The sequence below is a fragment of the Protomyctophum parallelum genome (assembly GCF_964188405.1).
Source record: "Protomyctophum parallelum genome assembly, chromosome: 10".
Classification (NCBI taxonomy): Eukaryota; Metazoa; Chordata; class Actinopteri; order Myctophiformes; family Myctophidae; genus Protomyctophum; species Protomyctophum parallelum.
Genome location: NC_139704.1, coordinates 29,238,533 through 29,254,248, shown reverse-complemented (window position 1 = coordinate 29,254,248; position 15,716 = coordinate 29,238,533). Strand labels below are relative to the sequence as shown.

Sequence of the window (15,716 nt, the reverse complement as noted above, 5' to 3'; positions counted from 1 at the left end):
GCCCCCCAATTCAGAATGGCAATGCTGCTGCAGTCTTTACTGCTATAGTTTGAGAAGCTCCATAACTAATCAACTAATTGCTATAAAAAAAAGTTCTTTCTGCAAGTATTTGGCTCTTGAGAAGAGACAGAATCGATCCGCCTGTACAGTATATCGGCCATGTGTGCATGTGTGTTCTGTATATGCGTGCCTGCCTGCCTGTGTGTGTGTGTGTTTGCGCACATGTCATCATATCCAAGTGGAATGTGCAGCACCGGTCTATCCCATGGGAGCAGCGGTCAGTCTCGTTTCCAGACTCGATCGTCGCGATCATCAATCAACATGAACACACACACACACACACACACACACACGGAAGACTAAATGCTTATCTCCGTGGTTCTTGAAGCATAATTTATTCTCCATTGTGCGGCGATGGTCTGTAATGCAATGTTAGCTTGTAGATCTGTTCCTGATCCTTTGGCAAAGCAACACTGTCCTACCAAGGCCTATAAATTAGGCTTAATTGTGCTCCTCCCGCAGTCAGTCCGCTATCTCTCTGGAGAGGAGGAACAGACCAGACAGTGTGCTGACTCTGTCTTGAGGGGTTTCTATCCATGGTTATTTATGTTGCAAACCCCCCCCCCCCACCCCACCCCGGCTAACATGCCACTGGAAATTGCCACGATCCATCTTGGGGGGGGGGGGGGGGGGGGGGTTCTGCGCTGTTACCAAAGGTGTGGAAGATAATGGCTCCCTCCGCAGCCCGTCTTGTGTGACTGTGGAACTCCAATATGATATCGTCGCTGTTGTCGGGCGGAAACCTCTTATCTCCATATTTTATTTATTTTTTAAAACACGCCACAATGCAACACGGTTTTTAGCTTGTAAATCTTTGCTCTTTTTTTATCCTGATGAGCAAATGGTGCATTTATACATGTATAGCGCTTTTCATAGATTTTGCATTACATTCACACACCGATGGCGGAGGAAACCATGCAAGGCACCAACCTGCACATCAATGGGTTGAGAGCTGCTCGAGGACACTTCTACACTAACACTGGGGAGCCTGGGATTGAACTGGGAACCTTGCTGTTTCCATTTGGCTTCTCTACCAGCCACTCTACCCCTGAGTCACTGCCGAGAAACAGATTTGGTGACGCTATATATACATTTATATTGAAAATTACAAATAAGAAAATTGCATTAATATTAATGTCACAGGGATTTGGTGTCACGCTTCGATCTTGCTCCGGGTCTCTCCTGAGAGACACAGAAAATAGATAGAAATGCTAGACAAACAAGAATGATGGGGCGGAATACAGAATAGATGTTGACACATGAAATAATAATGTATGTGTGTGTGTGTGTGTCTAAGAAATGTATCTGCACCTATATGGTACTGTACATGTAAAGGGCGGTTGTGGCTCAGGAGGTAGTAGTACAGCAGCTTAGCTCCACTATATCAATGAATCGTTCAGTTTGTGATAAAAGCATGACATTTGGTACACTTATAGCCAAAGGCATTCTAAAAAGATTTGGATGTGGACCCAACTTGGATTTTCAACATGGCGCCCATAGCAGCCATTTTTCAAAATGGCCACCAGCAACAACCGTTTTCTTATGAGTGATGGATATAATAAATCCATCCATAATAATCCATAATAAATGATATTCGAGCCATATTTGGACATATTTCCATGCATAGTACTTGGTAAATGTTTCTTTTGGATAATATAACATTTTCAATTAAAATTAAAAATGGCCGCCATTTTTCAGACTGGTTAAATATGGATGATCTCTGTCTTGAATTATACAGTATTCTTGATGCAGAATTTGAATTAGGAACTTTGTAATTTCTAAGAAGCTTCCTTCTGTCTCACAATACTCATATTACTACAGTGGCTAACAGCCATATTGTGAGAGAAGATGGCGGCCATTAATTTCAAGATGGCCACCAATATTAGACTGATTTTGTATTTCAGCATATATTTGGCTATACCTTTGTGATGTACTGTACCATACTGTATAATACTGTACGGCACTGTAGGGCATCATACTGTACCATACTGTACCTTACTGTATGGTATCATACTGTACTGTACTGCACTGTACTGTACCGTACCATACCGTACCATACCGTACTGTACCTTACTGTACGGTATCATACTGTACTGTACTGTACTGTACGGTATCATACTGTACTGTACTGTACTGTACCTTACTTTATGGTATCATACTGTACTGTACTGTACCGTACTGTACCGCACTGTACTGTACTGTACTGTACTGTACTGTACTGTACTGTACTGTACTGTACTGTACTGTACTGTACTGTACTGTACTGTACTGTACTGTATCATACTGTACCATACTGTACCGTACTGTACCGTACCGTACCGTACTGTACTGTACCGTACTGCACAGTACCATACTGTACCGTACCACACTGTACTGCACTGTACCGTACTGTATGGTATCATACTGTACTGTACTGTATTGTACTGTACTGTACTGTACTGTACTGTACTGTACTGTACTGTACTGTACTCTACTGTACCGTACGGTACTGTACTGTACGGTACTGTACTGCATCGTACTGTACCATACTTTATGGTATCATACTGTACCATACTGTACAGTGCCGTACCGCACGTTACTGTACCGTACTGTACTGTACTGTAATATACTGTAGTGTACTGTACAGTACCGTGTGTGTGCACGCGCAGGGAAAAGGGAGGGGTAGGTTAATGTGGAAATTGTAATGTAATTTGCGTCAGTGAAATGTTGCGCAATAACAGTATGTCATACAAAAGCAATATTTGTACAGTAAATATGACATGGATGCAATGTAGTGCAGATGGTTTTCTGTGGCATGCATCATTTTTTGTGCATAGAGAGATGTGTACTAACGGAGTGATTTGGTAGGAGAAGTCGGACGGATAAACGGACATATTGCTTTGCATCCCCTATAGTAGTAGGATCTAGGATGAGCATAAAAACTATATATTTTAAATACTTTTCATTAGCACATGCTTGAATTTTACATTCCATAGGGCTGGACCACACATGGACCCCATTTGGTTTTGTTTTCTACATCTTCCTCTGTGACCTGCCACCTTCATGTCATCTCTCACAGCATCCTTAAACCTCGTCTTTGGCCATCCTCTTACCTGGCAGCTACATCTTCAGCATCCTTCTCCCAATGTACCCTCATCCCTCCTTTTCACATGTCTAAACCATCTCAACCTCACCTCTCTTGCTTTATCCCCAAACCTTCTAACCTGGGCTGATCCTCTAATTTAGTCATTTCTGATAATGTCCTTCCTTTTCACTCCTAATGAGAACCATAGCATCCTTAATTCTGCCACCTCCAGCTGTGCCTCCTTTTCATCAGTGCCACCGTTTCCAACCGTACGGCATGGCTGGTCTCACTACCATTGTATACATCTTCCCTCTCACAAATAACTCCTGACACATATGTCCCATATTCTCAATACACTGGCTTCGCTTGCTAGAACATTTCCATCTCTATACTCACCTTAAACTGTTACACTACTGTCTACTGTCTGGTCAATTGGTACAAATCATTTTCTCCCTCCCTCACCATCTCTCTTTGCACTTACTGTACATCTCATATACTTTATATTAGCCCTGACCACTTCTTAGCCCACACCACCTGACATCACATCTCTCTCTTCTTACCCATCATCTAAAGAAAACCCAATGGGCATTGCCCATTGACATATATTCAAGTCTGTGTGTGTCTGTACATCTGTAATCCACGTAACTCGAGAACCGTTTGCCCCACCGACTTCAAATTCGACACACACGTTCCACACCCCCACAGGGAGTGCAGTGCCCGTTGTCGAGTCGGTCGGACCCACGGTTGTCCAGAACCACCACAAAAGGCCTTTTTCATTTGGCGGCCATCTTGAAAAATGGCTGCTATGGGCACCATGTTAAAAATTCAAGATGGGTCCACATCCAAATCTTTGTATAATGCCTTTGGCTATACGTGTACCAAATTTCATGCTTTTATCACAAACTGAACGATCGTTTTGCTTAGCTGCTGCACTATAGAGCAGGTCGTCCAATGATCCCTAGGTCGGTGGTTCGATTCCCGGCTCCTCCTGTCCACATGTCGAAGTGTGCTTGGGCAAGACACTGAACCCTACATTGCCTCCAATGAGTTGGTCGGTGTGAGCTCGCCACCGTTGGTGTGTCAATGTGGGAAGTGAGGACACTGGCGTCGACTGTTCGCCGCTTCACCTCCCAATGTATGAATGAATGAACCATTGTAAAGCGCTTTGAGCACTTGGAAAAGCGCTATAAAAATGCAATTCGTTATTAAAAACAGGATAAGTGCCAGGGACATAATCCCGTATCTAAATCAACTATGCACTGAGTGCCAGGGACGTAATCCCGTAATTTCAAAATTTTACTTATTTTTTTACACATATTGTATGGAAATGGCTGTATAAATTCGTTTTTAATGTACATGCAGAATATTTTTGAGTGTTCGTTCATTGAACAAGGCTATGGCAATATTCGTAAAATATATTTTTGTCGACAAAATCAACTGTAGATTTTGTCTATGAAAATCTTGATCTTTTGTCAACTAAAACTAGACTAAGACTAGATTAAGATGACTAAAATATTATGACTAAAACTAAATAATTTTTTATTCAAAAGACTAAATCAAAATGTGCCTCTGTACCAGTGTTTGTTTGTTTGTTTGAAATTTCTCTATTTAGGAATACCCCATTGAGATACAGTATCTCGTTTTCGAGAGGGTCCTAACTACAATCAATACAATACAATACACAAAAAAAAGGAGAAAAACAAAACAAACATACACAAAACACAAACAACAGGTTATTAACATATTACAATATGCAAGCATAAAAGCAAAGAGATGGATCATTTGTTCTGCCAGATATGACTGTCACTTTCGTTGGTCAGCATTAGTACAGTTGATTAACACATATGTACATATCCAGTGCATACTGTACATACTGTATACACGTGAAACACATATACGGTACACTGTTTATATATTCATTGAGAGTAACTATAAATACGCTAAGTGAAGTATATAATATAATAGTGTATAAATAAATTGAGTAAATAAGTTGAGGAGCAATAGTCATCATGGCCTCATGGGCATGTGCAGGAGGTCGTAAGGTAAGAAGACAGCACACTTTTGAACATGTTGAAAGATGAAATTGTTCGAATATTAGTTGGTAAGTTGTTCCAGTTGAGACAGACGGACGGACGGACGGACGGCGTAAGAGAGGTAGAGATTGAGAAAGAGAGAGGGAGAGACACACAGAAAGAGAGATGGGATGGAGAAGGAGAGAATAGGACATTGGTAAATAATTCACCTGGGCCTCACGGGAACCGATGAGAATGACAGATGAGACATGGAGCAACTTCTGCCACCAGAGGTCCAAACAAACATGCACGCACGCACACACACACACACACACACACTCACACGCACACTCACACTCGTGGGTGCACTAGGACAAGGAATGATGGTGCTGACTTGGGAGAGTTATAATGCAATGAAAATCCTAATTTTTTTATCAGTTTTTATTTAGCTTTGACAATTTTGCCATGGTGACAGTTGTAAAGTATAAGACTAGTTCTGCAAAGGGAAAACGGGGACAAGAAGACACAAAATGTAAACCTGGCTGGCTTCTCTTTCTCACCTCTTCCTCCTGTTCTCCCCCTCTCTCTCTCTATCTCTCTCTCTCTCCGAGCGCAGCTGTCACCCCCCTCTGCGAACACTGCAAGTATACAGTACGCATGTGACTTCGCACCTGAAGTGGTGTCGAGAAGCCAATCAGATGTGAGAATGTGGCGGTAGAAGGATAGGGTGTCTCGGCTCACAGACCGTTATAGAGAACGGCGGCGAGCGGTGCCGCTCCAGAGAGAGAGTGACAGCAAAGCCCCGACGGCTCTTGATTTATTGCACAAGTAAGCATAAGCGATGACATCATCCGCTTGTCTGCGCACTTTGCTCAGGCTTAAACGTTCAGGCTGGCTGGTTTATGAATTCTTTGACGCAGGCCTAGCAGCGGATGGATGCCACGCTGACCTCACTTCACTTTGCATCTGTCTCTGAAGTGAACACTGGTGGTTGTAACTTGTTAGTGCATTTATCCAGTGGTGGGGACAAGTATACTCCCATTTCTTTACTTAAGTGAAAGTGTCAATAATGCAATGCAGTCCTGAATTCAAAATGTACTTGAGTAAAAGTACAAAAGGGAATAAAAATGTAGCTACTTAAAGTATGTCAGAAGTAGAAAGTAGGCCTAGGCAAAAGGCCCCATTTTTAAGGCCCCCAAGTTTTAAAATGTAAAAGAAAATATATATAGAAAATAGCCAAAATGTATATATGGCGGAATGTTTTGTCTCTGACTCTGAGATGTAGTGGAGTAGTAGTAAAAGTATTGGAAATTTCAAATACTCAAGTAAAGTACAAATACTAGGTAAATGTATTTAGTTACTTTCTACCATTAGGTGTTAGTGCATGTGTTCATTTATCCATTTGGAACTCTGAGAGTTCAAATGTAACTAAACGGATCTGTCATTGATTTGAACCCTGTTATGTGTTAAATTAACATCCAGGACTCAACTATGGACTTTTGTTAGTGCATGAGCTAAAGAACTGTATTTAGAATTATGGATCTTCAGTCAGAAGACAATTACTTGTCAATCATGTATATTGACGCTATATTTGTATATGTACTATAAATCTCCATGTTTCATCTTTTTTGTTTTTCACAAATATAAGCAGTATTTTATACATCGTTTGGCATTGTCATGTAAAAATATGGTAGACACAATTTCAGCACTACTATTTTAGAACCGCTATGTTTAAAAACTGGACACCAGGTTGAGAGTGGTAAAGTGTATCTGTGGGTTTTCATATTTAAATGACACGTATTTACAAGAGCTTGTGTGACTAAATAAAACTATTTTCTACACTTCCTGAAAAGTAACTGACAGCGACACTATACATTTCTAGCATGCAAGAATAATGTGCTGTACAGCAGAATAATGGAGTGAGATTGGTTGAGACTGGTTGGAGGTACACAGTAGGGGAGACGTCTACTCCAGGAAGGGCCATATGCTCCATGGTGACCGTAACAAGTTTTCAGCAGTTACAGTAGATATCCCAGGCTCCTCCTGGCTGTGTCCGTGACTTTTTAGAATTACAGGACGGGACATGATGTTCCTAATCCCGAGTGCTTGCATGGAACTCTGCACAGCTATAGCAGGGGTGTCATGTCCCCCTCCCTGAGCCAAGCTGACTGCAGCATACCTCCCGGATACAATCCTTTGCTTAAACCTGCCTATGTGAGTTGTGACAACGATGCTGTTTCAGCGTTGAGTGGTGCAAGGAGGCGATTGGGGTCATCGCGTGGGCACCCTCCTGTCTTTGGTGTTTGGTTGAATAGTCACCGCCGACCCCTCCCAGAGGGCTCGGCGGTGACATCTGGCGTGGCCAGATGTGCTTCCCCTTCCCTGTCCCTTCTCCTGACTTGCCCTTTCAGCAGCACCGGTGTGGGGTGATGGCTTGACGTTGGGCCTGGCCTCGGACTGGCCCGTGTCCTTAAAGAACCTGGTAGTTGACTTAACTACGAAGCTTCTACAGCCAACTTCCACTGCAGGGCAAACGTGGTTTAACGGCCCTTTTTGTTCAGCATAGGCTGCCATCTCAGCTTTCCTATAACATTACCATGTGTGTACTGTATATGCCTTATCCACACCATCCTCCCACCGTAATGGAATTGAATGGTGAGGGCAGTGCTGGCCTGTCCTTATGAGGCTCTCTGCTACCTGTATGACGGCAAGGAGCTGTGCAGGCCAGGTTTTAACTGCTCTCCTCCCACCACCACCCACCGTGATGCAAGACACAGAACCGCAAACTGCTCCTTATGAGCAGGTTATTGGTGCCTTGCATGGCTGAGGACATCAAAAAAAGCAGCTTGTAATGAAATATATCTAACTAAATGTATCTATTTCAAGTTCGTGTTCATCTTATGAACTCCTTGGCTTGCAGATCGAGCATCGTCATCAGGGTTGGGAAGTAACGGATTACATGTAATCCGTTACTGTAATCAGAGTAAAAAAAAACGTAACTGTAACGTCGTAGAGTACATTTTAAAATGTGTAATCTGGATTACAGTAACGGGGGTGTTGTAACGGGGGTTACATGAGGATTACATTCTCCCCTTCCCCTCATTAATTTTACAAACAAGTTATAAATTATTATAACACCAAACGGAATGGATTGGAGTTGAGCGCAGCGCGCACCTCTCTGACTCTGTGTAAAATCCTCACAGTGGAGGCTGCTGCTGCGTCAGGGCGGTGTTGCCAATTTGCGAGAGAAATAAGCAACCAGGTCTATGAAAACAAGCCCAAAAGAAGCGACTATAAAAGGCCACACGAGCACTTCAAAGCTATATATATCGTCCATTAAACAATGTGCATATTTATATATGTTGGCTATTTGAAAATAGACGATCTACAAGCTCACAACCGTTCTACCATTATTTACAAGCAACTTCAGAAAAATAAGCCAATGTGGCTTATAATAATCAGACCAGGCAACACTGCAGAGATACTAGATAGGAGAGCATATGATATATTGGATTTGGGGATAAATAATGGGTAGCGCAGTCTTCTCTTTTAGGTCAAATACAATGAGGCTTTTTATTTAAAGAGTAGCCTACGGGGTATAAATATAATTGTATAGGGCTGAGTTATTTGTAGACTATATAAATTAGTCTTTACTGTCTAGTCAATGTTTTAAACTCATGCCATGTCTATCTAAATTAGTGTCAGCCAGGAATGTCAAAAATAGTTTTTATTTGCCACTTTGACCACACATGGATGGAGTTGTTGGTTGTCAAAGTTGTTGGTTGTCAAAGTTGTTGGTTGTCAATCAAACAATGAAAATGGTTCTGTAGGTCAAGATGCATTTTTCTTATGATCTGTTATAAGTTGACACAATGACTCTACAGTAATGTAACTGTTCAGAGAGGTCAAATTCTTAACAATGAAATGACCTTAACCATATTTCAGTTGTCCTTATCTTAATTTCATAGGCTCAACATTCTTGTCTATCAATGGTAAAACTTGTATTATCTAATTAAATTGAGTTTTACTTAAAAGTAATCCAAAAGTAACTGAAAGTAACTTGTAGTTACTTTTTAAATGGAGTAATCGGGATTACGTTACTGACTACATTTTTTAGCAAGTAACTTGTAACTGTAGGGGATTCCTTTTTAAAAGTAACCCTCCCAACCCTGATCGTCATATCGAAAACATCATATCGACAGTCAGCTCTTTTCTGAGAAAACAGGCCGGAATGGTGAGGTGTGTGTGTGTGTGTTTGTGTGTGTGTGTGTGTGTGGTAAATGGTGCATTTATATAGCACCTTTATCCAAGGCACTTTACATAGATTGTGCATTACATTCACGGCGGTGTGTGTGTGTGTGTGTGTGTGTGTGTGTGTGAGTGTGTGTGAGAGACTGTGACTGTGTGTGTGACTGTGTGTGTGTGGCGTTCACATTCTGCAGAAGACGATATCCAACGTGACACAATATTAAGCCCCTGAGCCACTGGAGGCGGCAATGTGAGTCACTGCTCTTAATGTGATTGGCTTCCTGAGATGATGATTTGTGTCACATCACCTGGAGCAAACGTGGCGCCTCGTGGTGGCCTTGGCCACAAGTAGGAATTACACACGTGCGCGTGCGTGTGTGTGTGCGTGTGTGTGTGTTGTGCCCAGCTTTTCTTTTTGCTGTGCTGATGTCTGCTGGCCTGTTATATGGGATCACACTACGCTATGCAGTGTCAAGACTAAAATAGACCAGTACGAATCACTCTTTCTAATATTGAATAACGTCTTGGAACAAGTGTATAATGAGCAAGTCCGCTTATTATAAGCAACTGCGGGCTTGTTCTTCCATTGCTTGTACGTATTGATAGTTGTGGGTTGCGTTTTGTGTGTGCATTTCCTACAAGCTGAACGCATTGCAACAGGTATAGGATATATCAGACAATATAGACCTGTCTTCTTGTTTCTCTCACAAAATCTGGCAACACTGGTATTGGGGGGAAGAGAGAGAGAGTCCAAGTGTGATAGGATATTCTTTTTTAAACGTTCTGCAGCTTGCCATGGTAACTGATCTTCAGTTTGACAAATGAATAAAATAGATATGAAATCAGCTCAGTTCAATCCTTCGTGTGACAGTATTGGCTGACCCTCCTGTGCGTGCATGCGTGCAGCAGCTGACATCCTGTGGGCGTGATTCATTGGCTTCAACTTTCAAGCAGAAATAGTGCGAGCCCGCTCTACTCGCTGAGCGGTCACCATCATCGCCGACTCTAGTCTTGTTACAGAGCTAATTTGAAGCACGGAAACACGGGTTCGCAGAGAGAGCACTGCACCACCTCACCCCTTGTTTAACATGCCAGGGATGCTAGTGCTAACTAGCGTGTAAGCTAAGAGAATGCCTATCTCATGAATAGCCGGTGGGCCTGTGCTAATTTTATCTGTGAACTGTCCCTAAGGACACATTCCTGACACCAGTGTACATGTCAAAGGTATGCACAAACATGCTGGACGCGAAGTTCTTTTAGCATGTCAACACTTGGTGCACTGGTGTCATTCGGTGACCCAGGGGATGGCAAATGCCGACCCCTAGACACAGATTCGACTCGTATGGGACAAGCTGATGGTCTGTGTGTGTGTGTGTGTGTGTGTGTGCGTGCCCGTGCGTGCGCATGCTGAGTGCGTATCATTCAGTGATGTTTATCGTCTCTGTCGAGTGGAAACCTCCTATGTTTAAACCTGTTACTTTTCAGGATTCTAATTCAGGAGTAGCAGATCTGCAAGCTCGAAACGTGGCGTTGTGAGTTTGTAGTATACTATTTATGGGACTGAAAAAGAACGCAGCAATAAGTACAGTGCAACCCACGTGGTCTGCTTTACAAAGTCAAATATTATCAAAGGGTTCTGCGGCACCCCTAGGACCCCCCCTAGGACCCCCTAGGCACCCTGGCCCTCAGTGGAACCCACTTTAAAGGAACCCTTCTCTAGCCCTCCTGCCCCCCCCCCCCCCCCCCCCTACTACCCCCACCCCCCGGTCTGACCTGTGCTCTCCGTGGCGTCCAGGCTGCCGGCGAGCTGCTCCAGGAGGCGTGCCCGGCCGGCGTTGCGCCGGTGCTTCTTGCCCTCGTAGTGCTGCTGGGCCATTAGGGGGTTGTTGAACCAGGCTCCGCACAGGCAGCAGTACTTCCCCGCCTCGCCGCCGCCGGACAGCACCGGCGCCCAGGGGAGCGCGGCGGGCGCCAACGGCGCCAACGGGTCCGTGGGCTGCGGGGTGGAAGGGGAGGAGTCTGGAGGAGGAGGAGATGCAGAGGAAAGGATGAGGGAGAGGGAGGATGGGGAGAGAGGGGGGGGGGTATTAATAATATAAAGCTTGTCCAGCTTTTACTGAGGATGGTCTTCAGAGACCGTTGCTTTCTGTTCTGACTGTTTGACGGAAGCATCTGAACATTGTGAGAGAAAACAGTCTATCTCACAAGACGACACTGATAGCAACCATGCAGTATGAGCACAAAAACAGGGCTGGAAACTTGTCCTGAAACTTAAGCCAAGCAAAATAATACTTGGCTGTCATTTTTGGGCTGAGTAGGTAGGGAATTTATTTTATAATATATATTCTTTTCTTTTTTTCGTGGGTAGGATGGGTAGCAAGGAATTTCTTTTATTTATTTTAATTAAAATTTTCCCCTACGGCAATGAGGGATGGGCTTCTTTTTTAATAACTTCAATATTTGCCTGAGTTACGTCATCTTTTAAATAATTCTAATTTTAAAGTACACTGTACTTACAAAAAGTGTCAGAAAACTTAACACTTTATGCTTACAGCTAAACATTTGAAAACTTTGAATAGAATTTCCACACACTGGTTGAATACTTTTGAGTTTTAACTTGTAATGCTGATGTTTAACAATAATTCAACTCTTGAGAGTAGAAAATGGAACCAAATGGACCCATAAGTGTCCACTTGGTTTCATTTTACACTCAAGAGTTAAATATCTACTGGTATAGGGGTTCATTTGGTTACCAACTCTCCATAATTTAGCTGGGGACCACCTGGAACCTCAAGGACCACTGGTTGAGAAACACTGAATGAAAGGAATGATAGACAGAGGAATAGATGGATGTAGAGCACAGGCTGGGGCTGACAGAGGAAAAACAATGGTCTGGACTCAGTGGGCTGGTATAATTAAATAGCAGAGGTGGTGAGAGAGAACTCCCTCAAGGACCACTGGTGGTCCCTGGGTCCCTGGTTCAGAACCACTGTAGCCTCGGCCGGGAGGCGAACCTGGGTTCCCCATTCCAATGGCACGTACGTTAATCAGTCGACTAAATAGTCATGACCCGATAGGCAAGAAGCAACACAGCACCGTATAGCCTACAGCCCTACACCACTGACTTGAACAGATCGATTTTAAGTTTTTAATACACTGTACAGGCGCGCACACACACACACACACACACACACACACACACACACACACACACACACACTCTCAGACCCTCCCCCCCCTTTCATGAGTGAGTAGCATGAGTGTAGCTTCAAGCTTTCACAAGTAACTGCTACATCTTTGTCAAACAAAACTGCCTGAGCTTTTGTTTTCGACCAATGCCCACTCCAAAGAGCATCTGATATTACACATGGAGCAAATTAATTAATAATGAGCTAAACGGCTGCTCTGCTGTACTGACGGTGTTGGGTGAAAGACAACTAGCTCAGCTACAGTATGAGTATACAATCATACAAATAGTGCCTGCCTGCCTGCTTGGTGCACTACTGCTGAATCACTGAGGAGGGTCAGAGCGGAGTGAGAGAGAGAGAGGGAGGCGGGGCTATCGTTCACTGTGCGTTGCGTTAATCGCGCGTTAATGAAATTGACATGGAATTTGCATGCGTTAACTTTGACAGCCTTAATAAATAAAAATCTTAAAGTAATAAAGTCTAAGCTGAAACATGAACTAGTGTTTTGAAACAGAGAGCTACTGGCTATCTGGTTTGACTCGGTCGGATTTTTACTTTTTTTTTTTTTACCAAATGCCAATAAAATCATCTAGGTCGCGCATATTTAATAGAGTCGGTCGGCGGCCTTAGCTGTGAACACTGCTGGACAGAGTGTATAGTGGCCCCCTGGGGGGGATTTTCCAGAGTCTCGTCTGGACTGCTGCTGTGTTGCCGTTCAACTGACCATAATATGGTCAATTGAACGGCAACACAGCAGTGTGGCTGTTGATCTTCCAAATATTATTTGGAAGATCAACAGCCACTGGATTCCTTGATCGGTCAACCCAACCCATCGGCTTATTGTGATAGTGTGACGTTTGCGCCACTGAACCAAGTTGGCGCAAACGAATAATAAGACTGTACTGTATGGAGCAAGAGTCCAGCGATCCTGTTTGATCCACTGTTGTGCTGGTGAGAGAATTGTTCTACTGGGCTGTACGTCTTGGAGGAGGAAGGTTTAGCTGTTGCAAAGCTGCTGTAGTGGACCATAAAGTGTACTCATTTGGAGTGCTAGGTGATGCATGGCACACGATTGCTGTCTTCACGCTGGGTGACAATATTGCCCCCAGTGCCATCTGGCGTTGGGTGTGCCCCATGTGAACTCATGTGGCAGCCAAGTCTATATGTACTTTTCATGTTTTCTTTATTCATGCCCCCTCCGTGGCATGGCAGCAAAAGACTGAGACATGGCGCCCCTCACTTTACACAAGTGTGCTTTTTTTAATGAAAACTGTGAAGATAGCCATCTATAAGCTTGCGACCAGTGGTTCCCAAACCTTTTCATGTCAAGGACCCCCAAATTTACACTAATTAGCCCAGTGGACCCACATTGGAAAAGATATTCCAGGGACCCCCATAAGAGAAGTTTTTACGGCTCTAGCAGTGATTCTCAACCCGTTTAATTTCAAGGACCCCCAGTTTGACATGCATTAGTCTACAGATCCCATTTAATGGCATTTATATCTCTGGGACCCCACTTTATATTGTAAAATCAATGTTAATTTAACTTTGAGAGTGTACAAATGGAACCAAATGGAGCCGTCCATTTGTACACTCTCTGAGTTACAGACCCATAAGGGTCCATTTGGTTCCAAACTATCATTTAGCTGGGGACCCCCTGGAACTCCCTCAAGGACCCCTGGGGGTCCCTGGACCCCACTTTGGGAACCACTGGTCCAGACGACAACATTCTTGTACTGACACTCTGGATGTTACAGAGTAGAGCGCAGATGGAGGTCAGGGAAAGGCCAATAGCTCTCCAGAGAGCTGTACACCCTCACTCTGTTCTACACCTCCCTTATCTGCATGTTTCATCCTCCTCTCCTCCTCCATTCACCATCTCTTCTCTTCTCTTCTCTTCTCTTCTCTTCTCTTCTCTTCTCTTCTCTTCTCTTCTCTTCTCTTCTCTTCTCTTCTCTTCTCTTCTCTTCTCTTCTCTTCTCTTCTCTTCTCTTCTCTTCTCTTCTCTTCTCTTCTCTTCTCTTCTCTTCTCTTCTCTTCTCTTCTCTTCTCTTCTCTTCTCTTCTCTTCTCTTCTCTTCTCTTCTCTTCTCTTCTCTTCTCTTCTCTTCTCTTCTCTTCTCTTCCCTTCCCTTCTCTTCTCTTCTCTTCTCTTCCCTTCCCTTCCCTTCCCTTCTCCATTCCTCTCTCCTCTCCTCCATATAAGGATAAAAAAAAAAGGAGACATACTTGTGACCTGCTCCTCCTGACTTAATAGCACCGGTTACCATGGTGATTGCCCATTAATAGCCAACGGGCACCAAACAGACTGTGTGTGTGTGTGTGTGTGTGTGGTTGCGATTAGCTCGAGCCCTGTGAACGATACAGGAGGCAAGTGTGAAATGATGGTCTGAGATCAAAGTGTGTGTGTACAAACACTGGAAGGGGGGGGGGGCGTTTAGGTCTAGAGCCAAGTTGTACAAGAAAGCTTCTGATGCCAGATGGCGTGTCGAATCGCGCCGATCTGCCATGTTCAACATGTCAGCGTCTCTGGAGTTCTGTGCACACACACACACACACACACACACACATACACACAGCCTCACCACGCCTCGCTCATCATGTCGAACGTATATGGAACAAAACAAGAACAAAAACAACAGAGCATGAAAATGAAAACAGTCCAAAGCGCTCAGGGACACACAAAATATCTAACAGACGGACAATGGGAACTGCCAGTAGCAACAAAAGACTAAATAAAAGCACAAAAGAACAACAAACTTAGCTTTTGTTGCTTTTATTTTTGGGTGGTTACGACCCCCAATAAATTACATGTTTTATGCATTCACTGGCTACTATTTCTTGTTTGTTACATCACGCGTACGCACGCACGCACACGCACACACACACACACACACACACACACACACACGCTATTTTAATTCCATCAGTCAATGTCAAGCTGAGAGAAGCTGACAGAACATTGTGTGTGTGTGTGTGTGTGTGTGTGTGTGTGTGTGTGTGTGTGTGTGTGTGTGTGTGTGTGTGTGCGCACATGCACATGCCTTCTTGAGTGCACATGCCTTCTTGTGTGCGACCACATGTTGACCTAGAGTATTTCGGGAGCAGGGAGCTGATTGGTTAATCGCACCTTGCCATGTTAACG

The 15,716-nt window shown here is 43.7% G+C and overlaps 1 protein-coding gene across 1 annotated transcript in view; it reads right to left on the bottom strand.

Moving 5' to 3' along the window:
* The window catches only part of LOC310865572 (zinc finger matrin-type protein 4), a 97,463-nt gene that overhangs the window by 27,658 nt on the left and 54,089 nt on the right, over positions 1-15,716 (bottom strand). The window contains exon 5 of the mRNA XM_083774741.1: positions 11,158-11,403. Coding sequence (XP_083630867.1) covers positions 11,158-11,403 — 246 coding nt within the window. The remainder of the gene's footprint in view (positions 1-11,157; positions 11,404-15,716) is intronic.